General features: G+C 36.1%; 1 protein-coding gene across 3 annotated transcripts in view; it reads left to right on the forward strand.

Annotated features, from left to right (window-relative positions):
- The window catches only part of GPATCH2 (G-patch domain containing 2), a 91,878-nt gene that overhangs the window by 34,317 nt on the left and 34,604 nt on the right, over positions 1-22,957 (forward strand). Inside the window, exon 6 of one of the 3 annotated variants that reach the window (XM_032215694.1) lies at positions 708-1,297. The exons of the other annotated variants lie outside the window; for them this stretch is intronic. Coding sequence (XP_032071585.1) covers positions 708-746 — 39 coding nt within the window. The 3' untranslated portion in view covers positions 747-1,297. Of the gene's footprint in view, positions 1-707; positions 1,298-22,957 lie in introns of those variants that run through there. 3 annotated transcript variants of the gene reach the window in all.

Here is a 22,957-nt window from a genome sequence, read left to right on the forward strand (position 1 = left end):
GTTTCAGGCCCTCACAGAATACATTGACTGTGGATGAGGCACCCACCCACTCTGTGGTGGCTCCTAATTTTCTCTCCCTGAGAAATGCCAGATCCCACTGGCATCATTTTAATAATGATTTTTATATAATTCTAATAGTTTATATTCAATTTCCATGTTTGTTACTCGCTCAAAGTCTGTCAAGATTGAGGCAGGTTATAAATATTGTAAAATAAATAGAAATAGAAGTTGAATATTCCTGACAAAATAACTAGATGCTTACAGTTCTGTGAAAAAAACATTGTCATCTTTCAGATTTTTTGAACATTTGTTGGTGTTGGTGCTGAAAGTTATCAGAAATTATGTAGGTCAAACTAATAGAGAAACTTAGTCTACGAAAACAAATGTTACCAACATTTGGTGCTTGTTTCTTTTATTTCATAGACAAAATTATTTAACATGCAGTGTACCAGTGTTAAAAATGTGTGATTGGTTACATTACCATTAGTTGCAGTAACTGCCGCTGTCCACTTCCTGGAATTAGTGATCAGATTCTCAGATTGTGATCTACTACTCTATGGCAAGCTCCCTCAGTAACATTTGAGGGGTTTCTAACATGAAATTCTTTTTCAGATCTTGATACAAAATCTCTGTGCGGTTTAGATCTGAAGTTTTACTTGGCCATTCCAAAACATTGAATTTGTTCTTCTTCATCCATTCTCTTATAGACTTGCTTGTATGATTGGGATCATTGTCTTGCTGCATGATCCACTTGCACTTCAGCTTCAGCTGATGGACAGATGGCCTGTTACTCTTCTGTAAAATTCTCTGACACAAAGCAGAATTCATGCTTCCTTCATTGATGGCACCGTATCCAGGTCCTGAGACAGCAAATCATCCCCAAACCATGTCATCTTCACACTTCACAAGTTGGTATGAGGCTCAAAATTAGAATATAGTCTTTCATTTTTCTAGATATAAACGTCCCAAACCTTTTGATTCATCATTCCATAAAACTTTCCTCCAGGAAACTGGAGAATCAAATATGAGATGATCATCAGTGTTATTCTCAGTAATTGCTTCTACCTTGCTGATCTCTCATTTTTATCCAGTGCTTCTTTGGCGATGGAGTCATAGGTTTTGACTAAAGCAAGTGAAGTTTGCAGATTCCTGGATGTTGTTCTAGAGTCCTTTTTGATGTTCTGTACTGCACTCCTGAAATTATTTTGATAAGATGGATACATTTAAGAAGCTTCACTATTGCCTGAAGTTTTCTCTATTTTAAGCAAGTCTCTTAGCCATGAATTGGTGAAGCTTTGGCGCTTTAGGAATGTTTATGTATTTTTTTTTAGACTGATAGGTATCAGTGAGTTTTTAGAGAACATATTCAGAAATTTAATCACAATTACACAGTTAATTACTAGCAAGATTTCTAGAATCTTTGTGTTGAAAACGTCATTCATTCCCTATGGTATATAGGGAAACCTTGTGATATTTATATAGGTCACGGTTTGCACAAATCAGGCCATATTGCTAAATGAAGAACTTGCATAACTAGCCCTAGTTATCCCTTTAATTTATTCAATTAAAAGGAGGCATTTTTTTCCATATTGGCACATTGCAAGTCTGTTTACTGTCTCTGAAATAATGAAACAAGCACTAAACTTTGGAATTATTTTTCAATCATTCAATATCAGTAAAACACTCACCAAAATTTGACAGCTTCCATGGATAAAGATATTCAGTAAACAAGAATAGCTTTCACATAATTGCATCAGAAGATCACAAGCATGGCATAGAAGTTTCCATTTGGGATCTCAACAACTGATATTCAGAGTTTCTTGCTTATGATATTGGAGATTGAAGGAATCCGCAATCTTTCAAACCATTGCCCAACTGCCTGTTCCACATTGGAGGGTTTTTTTCTGTAAGAGTTTCTTGTTTGTGCCTTATCCATACCCTCAAGTATGTTTTTGTGCCTTTAGCTCCCAGCCTACTACCATAGGACACATCTTCCATTAACCAATATGAATGATCAGAACAGGTCTTCCATCCGAGCCTGGTTACATTAGCAACCTTCATTATGGAAAACAGTATGAAAATGCAGACCCAAATATTCTATCACAACTCATGACAACAGAAATTAAAAGAACGAAAAGTATCAGAGATAAACCTGTTGTAACTTTCTACATTTAATGTCACTTTTTTCCTTCCTAAAATAATCTCTGATAACTACCTCACTCTCTTTAGTTTAGGGGAAGAAACCTTATTAAATTTATCACATTATTGTATTATTTAACACATACAATATGAACTTTGAGACAATGTCAAAGCAAAACAAGTGATTCTCAGATTAATTAACAGAAGAGCAAACACAGTGGACAGTTGATCTATTTGAGTCAACTATACAAGATCTATTTAGCCCATAGCCAAAGAAAGGGTGTCACTTTCTGTTATGCGAATCCAAGGTGACTGCTTATATTTTGAATTGCTGGACTAATTCTAGCCTGAGCAAAAATCTGTCTTTTATTTCATAATTACTTCCTGTGACAAAACTGGTAGATGTCCTTTTGTACCAATCTATTAAGGCTGTTAACTATAACACAGCAAAGCATGATTAAACATTATTACTGGGCCGACATTTAGAAAATAGAAAAATGTAAAATAAAGGCTAACAAAATGGCAAGCAAGTTGCATTCTTTAACAATCTTTTAAAGTCAGTCAAAAAACCTTATTCTTACATTTATAATCACTATCAAAAGGATTGGAAGCTGCTTATAATCTTTTACAAGTTATAATTCTTTTTTCTCACACTTTTCTTTTCTCACAATTTATTATCTGCTCTGTTCTTTTTCTATTTCTGTATAGAAAAGGAATAGAAAATTCTGTATCATGTGTGTATGTATTCATATTCTCAAATCTGTTCTTAAAACAGTTCTAATATAAATTGTTGATCTGCTGATTTAAAGTATACATTATATACCAAAGCTCATTTTAAGTTTTAAAGATGCTTTAAAAATTAGTTTCAGTAAAATGGTAGAAACATATACAAAAATAAATCTGCTGAAATAAGACATAATTATTGCAGTAACCCTTGTCCTTGCAATGTGGATGAATGGAAGCTACATGGGATTTCAAAACAAAGTCACTCACCAACGACTCCACAGAAAACCTAACCAACATGATACAAAAGAAGTACTTTTATAAATCAGTATCATAATTCAGTCTTCATTATTATATCAGTTATGGGTGAACAACAGGAAGCAGAGAATAGGAATAAATTAACAGATCTGATAAATCACTCAATGGAGGATGGTAAACAATAGGATTCTACAAGTTTCTGTAATGGGACCTGTACTTTTTAATATATGTATAATGAATTTGAATTAAGAATAACCAGTGACATGTTCTCAAAACAACAAATTAATTAACTGAGTAACTGAGTAAACTGAGTAAAATAAGGTCTACAAAAGCATCTCTCTCTTTCCACCCCCACTTTCTCCCTCCCTCCCATAATGGAGAAATGAACATTGGCAAATGAAGTGCAAAGAAAGCAAGTATAAAATAATATGTGCAGGACCCAAGTCTTCAGCTGGCAATGACACATCAGGGTAGTGAATTGACTGTAATGCACTCCTTCCAATGATAACATTCATGTTTATGGAAAAAAATAATCAAAGAGCATGCTTCAATAATAGAATCAAGTTTCTTAAGCTATTGGGAAATAATGTCTGAATGCGTGTGTGTGTTTGTGTAAGCTTTAGATGCAAAGCTGAAATCATGGGTAAATTTTGGATAATATTCAATACCTGAGATGGCGTCAATAGTTATAGATTCTACAGAATAGTTAGTCCGTTCCTCAAATTACAGATAACAAATTCTATGCGTCTGTCAGTTACTAATCTAATGATCTGAGGGCATTCATATCCTAATAAATCAGATTTTAAAAAAATAACAAAACTGCAATATAAAAATCAAAACGCATCTACAGAAATAAATACTGAAAACAGAAGTAACATTAACCAAGTAAGTTCAAATTAAAGGAACAAGCATTAAAAACCCAAGTTATGTTAAAACAGCAAAGTTTTTACTGTCTTCCTATAAACCATTCAGAACGCAGGTGATTTTTGTTTGTAGGGGTTTAGCCTAAGCCTTTTTTTCCTTATCCAGGCTCTAATAATTTCCAGGCACCATAAAAACACTTTGGTATCGTCTATTCAACCCAGGATTGGAGATGTAATGTTGAGTATTACCTGCATTCTAATTATATCTGACCTTAGGTGATCTTTCCCAATGGCTTCAGGCAGATATTAATAGGAGCAGGGGATGTTGACCCAGATGCATCATACAATAGAGGATGAGCTTATAGCTTGATCTCTCCATCCCTATCATCACTGCTTATAATTGCCTGCTTAGGAAGGAGTAACTGTTGTAAATCAGTGCCACAAACTCTTCTCATGTAACAAGACTAACAACACTGAATGGTGGTAGATCCAGTACACAGCAAATGAATGGTAAAATTTACTGAATGATAAAATTAGATTCCATAAAATGCAATGATAGTTGCCAATGTTGATATTTTCAAAAGGAAAGGTCAGAGAACAGCATTACAAACATCTATGAATTATGAGGACAACGTTTCCGTGACTCTTTTCTTCTTCCTTTCAAATCACATGGCCTAGTGCAGAGCTGAATGAAATGGGTGGAATGAAATACTGTAGCTGTTGTGACCATTAGGTCTTCTCTGTCTATTACTATAATATCAAAGTGTGAGTAATCAGATATTTTCCTGAGCCAATTTGTCTAATGGTTAAGGCACCATGAAGAAAAGTGAGTTCTAGTCTTGCCTTAGGCATGAAAGCCAACAGGGTGACTTTGGATCAGTCACTCTTCTCAGCCACACTCACTTCACAGAGTTGTTGTTATGGGGGAAATAACAGAAGAGAGTACTAGCTGCCTTGAGTTATTTCTAAAAACAATGAAAAGTAGCAAATAAATAATAAAATAAATAAAACCTTGCTAGCTAGAACTGGAATGAGCAGTATTTTTTTTTCAAATGCTTTTATTATCACTCCAGCTGAACTATCCCTTACCATCATTTAGCAGGATAGATAATTCTTCCTACTATATTAACAATAGTTTCAGATTACACACACTATCATGCTAACCCAAACTCTGTTCCTAATCAGAATTTGCAACTTAAAGTGTATTTTCCAAAGTGATTTATAGAAAACTGTTCATAGTAGTAGTGCTTGTATATTTAAATCACAGCTATATAAAGAGAAGCAGGCAGAGTGAATGTTATGAGACTATCCAAAATGCATAAATATTTTCACTGACTCAGCAGTGATTCAGAACTAACGCTGCCTGTAGCAATAAGCTTAGTTGATTTTGTTGGTTTTATTGCAATTTAATTAGAATATGTCTATTTTGTTAATAATGAAAGAAACTTGATTTCAGTGAAATGGATGAAGAATGGGGAAAAAATCTGATATTGATTAAATCCAAAAGGATTGGTTCTATTATTGGCGGTAAACTATGCTGAAAATTTTTCAGTTAAAAAAACGCAAAAAAAAAAAAAGATTTTAAAAACCAGACATATATCGGCATGCTTAAAATTACTGAGATTAAAGATATAGTGATTTAGTGATGTAATGTTGAAGTCAAAATAAAGTATTTTGCTGTGCTGAATAAAACTAATGGAAACATTCACTGGAGTAAGACAAATGGTGTTAATGAGAAAACACACCATGAATTGCAAATGGAGCTGAGTTAATTTGTTGCTACAGTAGTGTTGCCCTACTGTTAAATGAAGACTGTGTAATTATCTTGCTGCAGAGATAATGTCAAACCTCATTTCTCCTTACATGCCTCGTTTTTTACATGAGGGCTAATTGAGCTGCAAGGTGACAACTGATTATATATGGCTATCATTGGGGGTCCTCTTGCTCAATTTGCAAATAATGTTATATTTCTTAAGAGATTACTTTATAGCACTCGTCAAATTTAGGTAGTAAACTTTGGAACTCTTTTTAGTATGTGCCCTATAATCAGCCATGTATTATCCTGAACGATGCAATTCCCCTCCCCCTAACTTGTATTTAATTATTTATATACTTAAGATTTGTTCACTTCTACCTATGTTTTGAGTATCAACATGCAAGCTATAATGGCACCTTTACAGTATTGATAACTATTTTCACTACTTTCATGTTCCAGTTAAATCACTGAGATTTTCACAAGGGTAATATATATTGCCTTTTAAAATAAAATAAAAAACATTATTTTTTCATGCAAGATGCTTGATAAACTTTTTAAAAATTGTTAATGTATTTCAAAACGTTTTCAAAAGCTTTTTCATTTTGAATTTCAGATTCTGACCTTTATGTTTGTAAGTAACAAATTTGCTCTTCATTTAAATGGCTATTCTAGAAAAAGGGGTACCTAATCCCCGGGCAGCAGCCTACTTCCAGGCTGAGGATGGAGGATGAGCACGCACACACATCCCCACTTGCACACACAGCGTGCAAATGCGTGCACTCCATTTGCTTGAGCAACAAGGGTGTATTTCTACTGCTCACTCAAGTACAGCTGCACATACATTCATGTGCTTGCTCACCACTCACGGAGAACCATCTCCTCTCCCCCCCCCCCCCCATCTGCAAAGCCAGAAAGATTGGGAACTCTGCTCTGGAAGACAATCTTTGGTGCTGGTTATATGTAAAGACAGTACTCTATATTGATTTGTGGTTTCCTCTCCCATTTACCTGCTGATCAGCTAGTTAATGAATTATTTCAATGGTAGATAATTCTTTTGTTTGATTTATCCTTCATATTTTCTTCAAGGCAATACATAGAGATCTACCTCCAATTTATCCTTATAACAATGTTCTGAAGTAGATTGGATTCAAAGTTTCCATTGCTTGGAATAAACTTGAATCTGGATTTTTCAATCCAAGCTAGAGGATGATAGAAGAGGAGAAACAGCACGGTGTATGGATTATGATTCTGGAATTGGTCCCAATACAATTCCATAACCTTAATCCATATACTGTGCTTTGTTTCCGCTTCTATTGTCCTCTACCTTGGATTGAAAAAAATCTTTAAATTATTATTTTTTTCTAAGCATTAATATATATAAAATGATGAAGTCTTCAATGAATGTTTGATAGCTAAAGAATTTTACTCCTGAATACAGTCAGAATTGTTTGATCAATAGAAAGATTATCAGAGGAAAAGAAAACCAGGTTAGATTTTATCCTAAGGAAAGTGCTCATTCTTGATTTGCATTTTTATTATTGTCATGTTTTGAACAAATAGAAATGAAAAGATCTATTAGTGTATGTTCTTGTTTCCAACTCACAATGTTGCAAAGACTTCATAATTTAATTTAGCATCATAGCAAATCATTGGAAACAATACATTTTGTTTTCACCAATTTCTCAGTTTAGTGCAAGGAACACCAAGTTCAGTAAACTCATCCACACTGTTTAAATTGCCAAATAAAACTATTGATTTTTCATGCTTGTATTTAACTTCCTTTTAGTTTTAGTGGAAATTGCTTCATTGGTCTCCTAGGGTTCAATTTTTAAAAACCTGTTTATTTGGAAAACTTTTTTAAAATTTCTTTAAGTAGTTAAAACTTCTTTTATTAATGTTTGAATGAAACTAACTCAGTGCTCTCAATCATGTCAATCCAAATGTTTCTAATAGATGAAAGCAGTTAACAAGCAGGTTCTGAAAGTCATTAGATCTTAGGGTCTCTTTGCAAGGAATAGCTGTCTGGAGCATTTGTGAGTGATCTCAAGTCCTCTCCTTATCCACAGAAATATTGCTTGCCAGCTTTTCATTCTATCAGCTATACTTTTCGTAGCTGTCTTCAGTCCTCCATTTGTTCTTCTTGAACTCTTTTCAGAGAAACCAACTGATGTCTTAAAAATTAAAACAGATGTACAAGCAATAAACCAAGAGAGTAATATGGATGATTTTCCTATAGTGAATTTACAAAAAGGTTATTGAAGAATCTTATGAAAAGGGACAAAGTATGATAGATTATGTCTATGAAGGGGAAGATGGTGTAATAGAGTACAGTGAAGAGGTAGTTTCCCAGGAAAGATAAAGCAAATTCTAAGGGGGTGGGGGTGAGGAAAAAGACAACACAACCTAGAGCTGGATTGGAGAAAGAGAAAGAAATTTAGGATAATCTCTTCCTAAGTCTCCCCAGAGTTTCTTTGTTATTGTTTGAGTAGTATAGATTTAATCAGCAAGATTCTGGCTATAGGGTATAAGCCAATAAAGAACTAGATTTTAGCTGGATTGTTCTATGTTGTTCTTGAACTGCAAAAGAAAAAAAAAGAAAAGTCAAGTTCTTCAACATTATTTGAATGGATTAAAGATTAAGATTGTTAGAAGTAAAAGAAAGGAAAATAATTGGCTTATTTGATCAAGATTAAAATAGATCTGTTATTATTTATGTTAAACCTTAGTGGATTTTTTTCCTATTTTCCTTGTACTTTCTACCCTTTCTTTTTCTTTTTAGCTTTTTTTCAATTTGTATTAGTTTTTACTGTTATATAATAATCTTTAATAAAATTACTACAAATAATAGAAAGCAGCTATCCTTTAACAATGCCAACATTTTTTTTGTTTAAAATTGATGATGTTCCTAATTGTTGTTTAGAATAATAGAGGAGGGTTTCTACTGTATCTTCCACCGTACTCTAAAATGTTGTCACTAAATTCTCTTCTTTCAAATATAAATATTAATTCCTATTCATTGATTCCATGCCTGGTTTTAATGAAAACAATGTTAAGTTTTGTGTGTGTGTGTATTTGAGATCTAAATTTAGCTTGTTGCAAAATAAATTAATATTTAAAAGAATTATATTTTTTCTGAACAAGTTAAGAAAAATCTACAATTTGCTCACATGGGCTACCATTGAGTTGTGAGCCTCAGTTGTAATTCTTACCAAGTATTCTTTTTAAATGTTACAGAGTCCCTTAATTCTTTGTGCACATTTCTTGCTATTTTTACTTACGGCAATTGAAAAACTCTGAAAAGCATTTATGATGTTTCCCTTCCAGTGTGAAATAATAATATGGAATATAATATTAGTATTACAATATTTTATCGTATTTAGCAATAGCAATAGCAGTTAGACTTATATACCACTTCATAGGGCTTTCAGCCCTTTCTAAGCAGTTTACAGAGTCAGCATATTGCCCCCACAGTCTGGGTCCTCATTTTACCCATCTCAGAAGGATGGAAGGCTGAGTCAACCTTGAGCCGGTGAGATTTGAACCGCCGAACTGCAGACTAGCAGTCAGCTGAAGTGGCCTGCAGTATTGCACTCTAACCGCTGCGCCACCTTGGCTCAAATTTAAAAGAGTTGAAGTTCTTTCTAACTTGGTAGTTTAAACCTACTCTAAATTAATTAAGCTTAGCTCATTTGAAGTGGTTTTTATATTTTCAGTTGAAGTACATTGTGATTTGCAGGTAAATTTTTTAGATATTTTAATCTATTAGACTTATTTGATATAGTACTGTAAATATGAAATATATTGCATCTAAGCATTTTTGTAATATGGACAGCATGTTGAACCTTCAGATATTATAAAAGTAATAACTATGTGGTAGAAAATAAAAAAAGCAAAATATAAATGAAAAATAATTTGAAGTATACTATTGTCGGGGCCATAGGATTGTTTGGATTCTTTGCCCAAGAACCACAGAATTGTATTGGAAGTCCCCCCCCCCCCCTTTGGCAACATCTTGATAGGGAAATAATATCTTTACAATGCTCTAAGTAGCATGGAGAAGGGTGGGGAGATGGCATATGGAAAAAAATGGTTCAGAATCCACCCTTCACCTAAAGCCCTGTAGGGGGAGGTAGGATGGGGATTTAGATAAACTAGGTGAGTTAAGCTTTGATTACTTTTAGAAAGCAGCTGAAGGAGTTGATGGAACAATATAGATATTTCTCGGTTTTTATTTTCACTTTGCCAGGTTACATCCAGCCGAGTGATCCAATAATATGGAATTGCTCTCCCCATGAATTTCTAGCCTTCATTCTAAGAAGAAAATTACCTACTTTGTTTGCTATGAATGTTTTTGATTCTAATGTATTATGCTATCCCTTTTATTTTCAAGGAGTTTTGATTACTTATTTTAACACAGTATTCTATTTCTGAATACTAGTTTCTTCTTCCCATTTAATTTGTGAAAAATATAGATGAGTGTATCTTAAAATGTACATATGATGCCTTCCTCACAATTTAGGAATTCTCATGAAAGAGGAATTCTCATGAAAGAGGAAATGTGAGTCAAAGGATATAATTTTCAGCAGATAAAAGGGCACATCATTCATTAAATATTTTTTTTATTTTTGTAATATAGTAGATGTAATGTCTTACATTAAAGAATGTTATACTTATAATCTGATTTATTTCTATTGTGTTCATATATACTTCTCATTATCTTCTGAAGCTGAAACCAAGGAGCATTACATTTTTAATATTTGCTCTTTTTTAACCAATTGTGGTTCTCTGATATTTCAGGACTGTTTATTGTTTGGGCAATATAAGAATATAGAATTCCAATTGGGTTAACACCAATTTTTATTTAGCCAAAAGCAGTTCTGGTATTTTACAGCAGACATTTCTCCCGATGCAGAGAGCACTCTCAACAGTGGGCTGCCCTAGGTGCTGACCTCATAATTTCAAGAAGCAGGTGGAGGTGGCAATTATAGCTATAGCCACTATCTTGAACCTTCTGTACTAGGTGATGAATTGCAAATGGCTAGCCCAGTGCACAACAATAAACTCAAATAAATCTTCAATGTGTAATAATGACAAGACTGAAAGACTGGCAGCTATAACAAGGCTGCTTTTGTCACCCACTTTACTGTAGCCTTCATATCCATCATTATCAGCTGGAGATAGCTCAAGAGCTGGACAAGAAGGTCTGAAGAAGGATGAGTTGTTTGCACTGAAGCGTCCAGTAGGTCCCATCTGGCAGAGAGTAAATGGGATTTTTTTTTCATTCTGCCTGTTCAGTGGGCCAGAGCTGTCCATCATTTTGGGCAGAGATCTGATTGCATCATGCTGTGGGACAATATGGCTCAGTTGTTTAATATAGGCACTGATAATCAAAATAACAGAGTATTGCATTTTTATTCATATTACTATTTTTCCCAAAATTGTATAGCAAAAGCAATGGCCTTACATTAAGTTTAAATACTGTTGTCTAAAACCTGCTTATGTAATTACTATTATATGCTTCTAGAAAAATGACATATTGTCATCGTTTAGAGATATTTGGAAATTTCCTCAAACATAACAGACATTGTAAATGGCTTCTTCAATTTGATCAACCCTCTAGCAAATTCAAAGAACAACCTACATTCTATTGTGGGAGACTTAGTTTATCAGAGCTCTATTCTTGCCTTCAGTGCAAAAGAAGATTGGTTGAGTTCATAACCATAAATTAGCCTTAATATATTAAAGCTGAGCAAAGCATTTGAAAGGATCTCCTCAGTTTTCCTTCCTTGAAACACTGAAGTAGCTACACCCCTTGGAAGTAGCTTTGATGACTTTTTCAAGTTTTTATTATTGAATGTGCATGTGCAGAGAAATCATTACTTTGATAACAGACCCACTACAGCGGGGGTGTCAAACTCAAGACCTACAGGCTGGATCCGGTCCACAGGGTGCTTAGTTCCAGCCTGTGGATCCGCTTTGGAAACAGCAAAGTACTGGTCCTCCCGAGATCCATTTTCGCTGGCATAGGGTTGCAGGAAGCCGTCATCACCAAAAATGGAGCTTGGGAGCCCATTTTCGCTGGCAGAGCGCTCGGGCCATCACACATTCTGTTCTTCAAGTCAGAACCCAAAGGTGCTTTTTTCAAGAGGCAACGTGGCTTTCTTCTCATCCAAGAAGCTTTCTCAAGAGCTGAGGATGAAAAACAAAACATATTCAAAGGAAAACAAGAAAGTCCAGTTGCCTCTTGAAAAAAGCACCTTTGGGTTCTGACTTGAGAACAGAATAATAAAAATCATTAAATGCAAAGTTCTATATATTTCTATTCAGTAAATCCTGCAGACTTCAAAGAGTAGATGTGTTTAAGTTTGTAGCATAGAGCAGGTGACATATGCACACCTTCCTATACAGCTAACCCCTTAGTATAAGCATTCATAGTATTCTGGTGTACTGTAGGCTTACAAACTATCAAATGATCAGTGAGCATGGCAGAATTAAACTACCAACAGATATGTGATTTAATTTGCTTTATAGAATATAAGAACACATATTGTGGAAACCACAAACAATCAGGCAATCAAATATTTCTAGTTATCTGTTGTGCACGGAGGTTCTCACTGCAGCTATTACTATAAAATGTTCCCTAAGTACATAAAGGCTCTAATCGTTAAGATTTTTATTACCAGCCACCCATACAGAGCTGCAAATTGCCTTGTTTCAGATTTATTATGTATTACTCCAGAAATTCTATAAAGATCAAAAGAACTGATTACAATGTTGACCTTTGCATTAACTCATCTGAATTTAAATTCAAGTGTTTGATTTGGGAAAATAAGTCCATTTATCATAGGTCTGCTACTGAGGGGATTGTGCAGCCCTGATTGGGAGTGCTGAAAACAAATTCATTTATTGAACGTGGGCTTGAAAATTGTTTGTAGGACAAGAGAAACAAAAGTTTGAGCTGTTATTCTGGTGTGTCGAGGGAAACCATGTAGCAGTTGCCCTTTTCAAACATCTAGTGGTCAATCTGTTTCAATGTTGCATGTGAAGATACAGGATATTAATAATTAAGACAAGGACACACAGTTTTCAACAGACAAATCATCATTAGGCTTAACACCAGGAATATTTTTAGATGTTAGAAAAAGTAGTACAGTATAAAGGTTACAGCTGAAAGATGTGGTAGAAAGGAATTGGTACTGTGAAGTGGAAGTATGTTTTTTCCCTCTGATAATATGCCTTTACAATATATTTCTGTTGCCCGTAAGTTACAGTGTATGCAAATATACGTGATAAATAAAATAGAATTAGGATACAGTCAGTTCCCTTATCTTGACGTATTCACCAAAAATGTACTTACAAAAAAGGCAAAAGAGAATAGTTAAGATTTTGTTTCAACTAAAACTAATTATTAATTGCTTAAAATGCTCATTTCAGGATCTAAGGACTAGGGGGGAAGGGCGGTTTTAATTATTTTGAAAAGCACTCAGTTTCCATTTTTCAGTTTCAAACAGATATATTGAAAAAAGTAGAAAATCCAGAGATTGTGAGTAAAGTGTTGAAGGGCCCACTATGTATTCCTTCAACATATTTTTGTGAAGTGCTTGTCTTTTAAGTTAATAAATGAAAAAACTCATTTTCTGTCAAATTATTCTGCCATTACATTTTCTAAATTTCAGGTCTTAAAACTGAAATTAATTCCTAAATGTTTAATGATGCCATCCTTCTTACTTGTTTTTCATAATCTTGGCTCAACTCTTTCATTAGTGCCCAAAGTGAGTGCAAAATTTGTGCTGTACAGTAATAGTTCTTGCATTCACTCTGGGTACTCTTCTAAGAGCCAAGGTGGCGCAGTGGTTAAATGCAGCACGGCAGGCTACTGCTAGATCAGCAGTTCAGCGGTTCAAATCTCACCGGCTCAGGGTTGACTCAGCCTTCCATCCTTCCTAGGTGGGTAAAATGAGGACCCAGATTGTTGGGGGCAATATGCTGACTCTCTGTAAACCGCTTAGAGAGGGCTGAAAGCCCTATGAAGCGGTATATAAGTCTACTGCTATTGCTATGTGTTCTTATTATTGTCATTTTTTTCTTATTTGTTTCTACCTTCTCTTTTCCATGCATTTTTTCCCATTGAGATAGTTTTAGATTGTAAATGTAAATTAGGGCCATTTGCGTGTTTTTGTGGGGAGGAGTTCTTACACTATTTTCACATATTCTTGTGAAAAAATAATATTTATGTTTGATTCTAAAGATGAGCAAATCCAAAAGGTTGTCCATGGAGTCTGAAAGTAGCTTTTTCCTCTGCATTTCTTTTTCCTCTTAAAGAGTGTGAAGCAGAAAGATTTTGAATAAAACATCTATGTGACATACACACAGAGAGAGAAAATCTTATTGGTGTTTGTAGATGTGATGGGTCAGATGTCTGTCAATAGTGAGGTACTAGTACATGGCAAGACAGCATGTTTTCTGGGTACTCTGTCATGCTATTCTGTCCATGAACAATTTAATGAAAAGGAGAAGCAGGTGGAATCCGAATCTGATTTCTAGTGTGAAATAAGCTTGCCTTGTTGCATGGTTTATGGTGATTTAGAACTGTCAAGGCACTTTCAACAGCTGGTAAGATGGACAGGTTTACTAAAGCTGAGCCACATTTTAACCGAAGGAGCTGCATGAAATGTTTTGAACGTAGTACTATTTGGGGAATTTAATAATTTCTATAAGATTGTATTGCTGTTAAAGTCTTTATGTTTTGACAGAATAGCATAACTAGTAATACATATTTAGTTTTGAAAAAAATCAAATCTGGATATTTCAGATTCTGCATGCATGACCATTCATTGGCTACAAATGTGCTTGCTATTTCTTACTTGCAGAATCTCAGATATTCCCATGACATTTAACTACACTAGATTAGGACCAATTTAAAATTTTACAGCGCATGTGATAGATCATAGTTACCAATATTCTCAAACAGTTATGCTACTGCTTTTTTTTTTTTTTAAAGTACACATCATCATTATGATGTTTTTAGATAAATCTGTCCTGAAATTTAACATTTCTTCTTGCTCAAGGATATGTAACTACTTTCAGTTTGAGGGACACTCCAGTGTTTACATTCATGATAAGGACAGCATTGCTGGAATTTTAACGGATAAAACGGATGCGGAAAGTAACTGGAAGGCTTAAAGCACCTACTTTATCCTTAGCAAACACAACCTTTTTGTAAAAGATAAAAAGGAGTTCAGACTATTAGGCACACAAAATGGATGTAGAAGGGCTGCACATTTTGTATCCCGAGTTTTAGCTGTATTTCCATTATTGTGAAAGCATTATTGATTAAATAGGCTAAGTAGTGACATCATGAACAGTGGGCTTTGAACTTTACCTTAAACTCATGTTTAAGTAATTTCTATTAAAGAACCATTTTTTTCCAGCTTGTCCTATTTTTACGGAGAAATTAAAGAGAAACAGTATATATGTGAAATCGCATTACATTGAAATCTAACATATAGTATATGTCCCCCTCCCCTCCCCCCAAACACCCCACCACCCTTCCCCCCCGACTTCCCAGAGCCCGTACACGGTATAGATTTTTAACAAACACAGTCTAAAATATCTTGAGACAAAAGAAATAAGAAAAAGGGTTAATAACATCTCTACATTGATCTTAGCTTCTTCCTTCTTCCATTTTGAACTGGCAGGAAACTATCCAGCAGAGAAAGAATAGGCCTTGTACATTAAGCAGAAAATGATGTCTCTAATATGATATACAAAGAAGATACTACATTTATCTTCTTTGAACTATATTTTAATACAAAGCTACTATTGAAATATAACTGCTAGCTATCAGTGAATGGTTAGCTTCTCATTCATAACTTGAATGTTGTCTTAAAGCATAATGGTGGTAGCAGGTAATGATTTGATTTAGATGAAAAGACAAATAATATGGCAATGAATATATAATTCTCCCCAATTTAGCAGTAACTCAAAGTTAACCCAAAGATTCTTTTTCAAGAGGCCACTGGTCTTTCTTGTTCTTTTTTGAAGACATTTCACTTCTTATTCAAAAAAGCTTCTTGGATGAGAAGCAAAACGTTGTCAAAGAAAAACAAGAAAGTCCAGTTACTTCTTCAAAAAGCACCTGTGGGACAACCATGACCTAGATGACTGAGAATCTCCATAGACAACTCAGAGTTAAGATATTGAAAATTCCTTTAGAACAGGATTATGATCTCTTTGTTCTTGCAAAAGGAAATCCTTGGCCTTCAATAACCAAGTAGTTCAGTTAGGGACAAAGCAAAAGTGCTATATCGATATAAAGAATACTGAATAGGGATAATAAGTAGCTATTTGATTTAGTTATTTTCATATAAAAGCAATTCATTTCTTCTACATAGAGCAGTTGTTATAGAATGATTAAGCAATCTAACTCTTTTCTTAAAACAATAAAATCAACTTTGAGTTACTTATAAATAAAATAAAATAGCAAACTTATTTTTAAATAGGTTCCAATGAAACCTGTGTGATTTGCTTCCATGTAACATTATTAAAATCCGATTGTAAATATTCAGCATCATTTAACATTTCTAATCCTCATACATTTATTTTTGTATGTCGTATACAACTTTTTTTGAAAAAAATACTCATGATAGAAAGGTTTTTATAAGCAATCCCTTACCTAGAGCTCTCCTTTTGTGTGGTATATATTTCATGCTAATAATCAAGGATTACTGTGGGTCAGCATGTCATATCCCAGTGGTGTCTAGTGAGATGGAAGGTTATCTTATATGTCAGCTAGATAACCCTGTGAACAATTTTGAGCAGTCAAGATAATGGGACTGAATTCTGAAGCAATGTAGAACTCTAAAATAAGGCCAGAAATATCCCAGAATACCATGCTATGTGTCTGCAAAATAATATTTCTTACAACTACAGTCACCTTTTGCCATCATTAGTCATTTAGGTCTGACAACATTCTCCCTAATAGGGTACAATTAAGAGAATGGTAGAATCAACTGCATAATCCCATAGTGAACAAGAGAACAAACCTTAAGTCCTTACAGTGTTTACTTAAAACTAATTTCTATTAAAAGTAAACAAATTATTTCAAAGAATATATATTTAGAAGTAGAATATGATACAATTATATGATACAATTTTACATTGAAGGTGTATCTTCCATATAGGAATTTTTACATTTTAGGGCAAAATTGTCAAGATTTTCCCAGGGATGCATTGATGTAAAAATTTGCTATGTGTAATCAGGAGTGTTATCCCTAAATAATCATTCCTTTGCAAACATACGTTATTGTGTAGATCAATAAATATTAACAAATCTCTTGTAACACCTTAACACCGTGTGTATGTTTTAAGAATTTGGGACTATACACTATTTCATCAAATACAACTTATTTGACAAGCATAATTCAAAGTTATAATTACTTGGCATTGGTCATCTAATGGTGGCCAGGAATTATTTTATATTGGCATCAACTGTACCTGCTTCCAGGTGTTTCTGAATTAAAGCTCTCTGTATTAATTCATTAAAACTGAGGCATTCAATATATTTTGTCCTAAAATAAAACATACATATGCAGATTTTTCGGAGTTGAATTGTGCTTGGATTGGACTTTTGCTTTTGCTTAGTTTTTTGTACATAAAACTTTCCTCTTAAGTGCAAAAAACACTCAGTAATTCACTATAACATTTAAAATAAATCGGAATTTTGAACATCATTTTACTTCAACATTTTTTATTATAAAAAACTGTTGATCAAGAAGGGATTCAGCCCAAAAGCTCACCACTGCTTGATTGCGTATTGCAATTATGAAAAGTAAGAAATTGTTTTTTTTTTGTTTGTTTGTTTATTGGATTTATATGCCGCCCTTCTCCCAAAGGACTCAGGGCGGCATACAACATTAAAAAAAACATATTACGAAAGTTAAAAAGGAAATTAAATAAAGTATCCAAAAACAAACCCGATTAAAATTAACAATAAAATTTTAAAAATTAGATTAAAATTAACAAATTAATCATTTATTTTATTCTGTTCAGGCCAGGCCGGCTTGCTGGAAAAGCCAACTTTTTAGGGTGCATCGGAAGGACCGGAGGTCGGGGATTATATGAAGTTCTGGGGGCAGCTCATTCCAGATGGGAGGTGCTCCCACAGAGAAGGCTCTCCCCCTGGAGGTCACTAGCCGACACTCTCTGGCTGACAGCACCCTGAGGAGGCCAACTCTGTGGGATCGCACTGGACGATGGGAGTCTACTGGTGGCAGTAGGTGGTCTCGCAGGTACCCTGGCCCTAAGCCATGGAGCGTTTTGAAGGTCATAATTAGTACCTTGAAACGCACCCGGAAAACAACCGGCAACCAGTGCAGGCTACCTAAAAGAGGACTAACATGGGAGCATCTAGGTACCCCCATGATAACCCATGCAGCCGCATTCTGGACCAGCTGAAGCCTCCGGGTGCTCTTCAAGGGGAGCCCCATGTAGAGAGCGTTGCAGTAGTCTAGGCGAGAAAGGACGAGAGTATGAGTGACTGTGCACAGAGCATCCCGATCCAGGAAGGGGCACAACTGACATACCAGGCGAACCTGGTAAAAGCCCCCCCTGGTCACGGCCCTCAGATGTTCTTCTAAACTAAACTGCTTATCCAGGAGGATTCCCAGATTGCGGACCCTCTCTGAGGGGGCTAAAATTTCTCCCCCTATCATCAAAGTGGGAACAAGATGCACAAATCGGGATGATGGAAACCACAGCCACTCAGTCTTGGAGGGATTGAGCTTGAGCCTGTTCCTCCCCATCCAGATCCGCACAGCCTCCAGGCATCGGGACATCACGTCGAGGGCATCGTTTGGGTGGTTTGGGGTAGAGATGAAAAGTTGGGTATCATCAGCATATTGATGATACCGTATCCCAAAACCATGGATGATCTTGCCCAGTGGTTTCATATATATGTTGAACAGGAGGTCTAATAGGACCAGGACAGAGGAGCAGCCCCTATCCCGGGCCTGCCAGAGATCATCAACCAACGCAACCAATGCCATCTCCATGCTGTACCAGGGCCTGAAACCTGACAAACGGATCCAGGTAGGCAGCTTCATCCAGGTACTGGGGAAGCTGATGTGCTACCACATTCTCGACAACCTTCACTACAAAGCGAAGGTTGGAGACCGGACTATAGTTGGCTAAAGAAGCTGGGTCCAGGAAAGGCTTCTTAAGGAGGGGCCTCACCACCGCCTCCTTCAAGGCGGTGGGAAAGAACCCCTCTCTCAATGAAGCGTTGGTAATCGCCTGGAGCCAGCCTCATGTCACCTCCCGGGAAGCCAAAACTAACCAAGAGGGACATGGGTCCAGCACACAAGTGGTAGCACTGAGTCTCCCCATAATCCTGTCCATGCCCTCAGGTTTCACAGGGTCAAACTAATCCCAGATAGTCTCCACAAGATTCATCCCCGTCGACTCACCTGAATCTACCCAGTCAGAGTCCAAGCCTGTCCGGATCTGAGCGATTTTATCCTGCAGATACTGAACAAATTCTTCAGCCCTACCCTGCAAGGGGTCTTTCCCAGTTCCTTGGTTAAGTAAGGAGCGGGTCACCCTAAACAGGGCGGCTGGGCAGTTATTTGCGGACGCGATAAGAATGGAAAAATGTTGCCATTTTGCCGCTTTTATCGCCACTAAGTAGGATTTAATATGAATTCTTACTAGTGTTCGATCAGATTCGGACTGGCTGGCCCTCCAACCACTCTCTAGGCGTCTTTTACGACGTTTCATCTCCCAGAGCTCCTCGGTAAACCAGGGAACTACCCAGGATCAACACCGGGTCAGAGGCCGCAAAAGCACAATGCGATCCAAGGCCCCAATGGCCGCCCTATCCCAGGCTTCCACTAGGGCTTCGGTCAAGCTGTGAGCAAGGGATTCAGGAAAAGTCCCAAGCTCCATCAGAAACCTTTCAGGGTCCATCAGGCGCCTGGGGCGGAACCATCTAGTCAGTTCCGCCTTCCTGCGGCGAGGGGTAGGTATGGAAGTCAAGCCCGATGAGGAAATGATCAGGCCATGACAAGGGTTTGATAGAAATATCCCCTAAATCTAGATCATTCATCCACTGCCCAGAGACAAAAATCAGGCCGAGCAGGTGTTCCCTGTTATGGGTGGGGTCTTGAATTATCTGAGTTAGGTCCATAGCCGTCATGGAAGCCATGAACTCCCGAGCTGACTCGGATGTCTCGCCAATGGGAGGCAGATTGAAATCCCCCAGGATCATAAGCCTGGAGAAATCAACCACCAATCCGGCTAACACATCCAGCAGCTCCAGCAGGGCTGATGAAACGTAGCAGGGAGACAGGTACGTAACAAAAAGGCCCACCTGAACTCCAAGGCCCCATTTCACAAAAAGAGACTCCCACCCGCCTATCTGAGGCACAGTGACCTCCTGAGGTCTGAGACTTCCCCTAATAACCACCGCCACCCCCGCCCCTGCCCTGGGCTCTCGGCTGGTGAAATGCCTGGAAGCCTGGTGGGCATAATTTACTAAGGGGGACACCCCCCTCAACCAGGTTTCCATAATGCACGCCAATAATGCATGCCAGTGGTAAGATTAAATGTATAAAAGATTAAATTCAAGTTGTTTCCTGAGCTTGCTTTGTTTCTAAGTATAATAATGACACCAAAGAAAACAAAAGTTGAATAATTGACTGCCATCTCCCTGCTTTATCATCAGCACTAATTTATATTTACATGTCTCTTTGAAAAAAAATACAAAATGTACTTTGCATTTCCTCTGTATACTTTTATATAAATGATCTTGTTCATGCCTTAGTGTTATAGAAAGAGATTACATACAGAACATCGATAGCATCTTGAAATGAATAAAGTTTGTAGGGTGATAAATGAAACAAGCCTCATACAAAGGTATTTCTCTTCAGCTATTCAGAAAGTGCTATCATAATAATAGATGACAAGGTGACTTATGTAGCCCTTGGTCAGCCAGTAGAGGCCACTCACTGCGTGCTACATAATGCTGGACACTGATTTGGCAATATATTTTTCCTGCTTTATGTCTCTATATACCCACTCTAAACATAGTACAATTACCTCATCTGAGCCTGCCAATATCTTTCTAACTTTTTTTTGTTGTTGGTCTTCACATCAAGATTTTACTCTAACAAAATAGGATTGTTTAATCATAGCTTCCATATTCTTTCTGTATGGCAGCTTTCTAGGATTGTGTAAATACATTTATCCATTTGCATTTTATGCATAAAATTATTCTGAATATTTTAAAAAATATTAGAGTTTGTGCCTCTTAACCAAAACTTATGTCATAATGTTTTTTTTCTGCATATTCACCTATCCCAAGGGGATATTTTAAAGAACGATTCATTTAAAATTTTCTGACTAATGACTGTATATTTTAAGATCAGCAAATATTTTTGCCTGCATACAAGTAGTTTTCGACTTACAACCATTCATTTAGTGACCATTCAAAATTACAGTGGCACTGAAAAAAGTGACTTATGGTCATTTTTCATATTTACGACTGTTGCAGCAACCCCATGGTCACGTGATTAAAACTCAGATGTTTGATAATTGGCATCTATTTATGACAGTTGCAGTGATCACCTTTTGTGACCTTCTGGCAAGCAAAGTCAATGGGGAAGCCAGATTCACTTAACAACTATTATACTCAGTTAATATCTGCAGTGATTCACTTAACAACTGTGGCAAGAAAGGTCATAAAATGGGACAAAAATCACTTAACTGTCTTGCTTAGTAATGGATATTTTGGGCTCAATTGTAATTGTAAGTCGAAGTCTGCTTGTATTTAAATTTGCCAGAATGCAGATTTTCAAATGGCAGTTTACGTCCAAATAATATCACATAGGTTTTCTCCACCTCCATAAATCCATCACAACCACTCAGTTTTTACAACTGTTGGAGCATCTAGAATATCTTCTTACGTGTTCAACACAAGACTGCACTTAATCTTTATTCCCTTCCTATATGGAAGAAAACTGTCCCATACAAGAAATACAAGCAAAGGAAAAGTTTCTCCCTCCCTACCCTAAAATATTTTTGATATGTGAAAAATAATCTGAACAGCATTCAGCTGCTGACTGCATAAAACATGCTTTTGTTTTGTGTACATTGTGTTGGTCTGTAAATTGTGTTTTGTTTGGAGTTCCTATTTTCCTTATCCCTTCCAATATATCTAAATGACTTTTCATGGAATTTCCACATTTATTAAATTATGGATTATGTAGTTTGGCAAGCTGGGGGCTTAGAAACATTTTTCTGTAAGTATGGCTAGAGGTAAACAACCATTTTTAGATCAGAAAATAGCTTCTGCTTCTGTCAACACATTGTTTATTTTCTCCATGAGATAAAAAGTTCAGTTTTCTGATATTTGTACCAAGATAAAGTCAGTAAACAAGATTAATATAGTGTGGAAAAGGTTGTCAGCAGCCCTGGCAAAGGAAATAAGTTGCCTGTACACAGAACATACTGTAAACTGAATAAAAGTGTCAGGTCCACCATGAGATAATGTGATCATGAACCTCTAACAAAGCATGACATAGGCACAGTCGGCTTTTCTTATAGCCACAGTGTAGAAAATGGATTACTATATTCCAGGGATACCCACTGGAATAGCATGAAAACCTCATTTTGAATTTAATGCAGGATGTAACTCAAGAGCTGCACCAGATGTTTACCTGCAATGTTAAAATAACTGTCAAACTGTTAATGTTATAAACAGTCAATCGTATCAGTTAGTATGATTTTGGTATCATTGATACTTCAAACCCATCCTGAAATATATTTGTATGTTCTTTCTTCTTGGCTTACTGAAATTTAACTTTTTTAAGAAAAAATAAACATTGCTGTTATGTCTGGATACCTCTGTCATATGCCAGACACTAGATTACATAATCAATTTCAAAAATTGATCAATTGTACCCTTTGTAATTCTGGGGATGGAAAATATCACAGGAAGCTCTTGTTTATACCAGTTCAAAATCCAATTGTCTACTGCCCCTGGTGGATGGGCAGACATTACTGGAAACTGTCAATGAGGCAGTTACAACTCTATATCAGGCATGAAGAACTCCATCCCGTAGCTGTCCTGTTCAGGCTCTTGTCTCCAAGCACAACCTTCCTGTCTTCACATAGAGAAAGGGGCTGATTTTGATACCAAGTCTTTTGGATATAGTTTGGT

Source organism: Thamnophis elegans, chromosome 4 (assembly GCF_009769535.1).
Source record: "Thamnophis elegans isolate rThaEle1 chromosome 4, rThaEle1.pri, whole genome shotgun sequence".
NCBI lineage: Eukaryota > Metazoa > Chordata > Lepidosauria > Squamata > Colubridae > Thamnophis > Thamnophis elegans.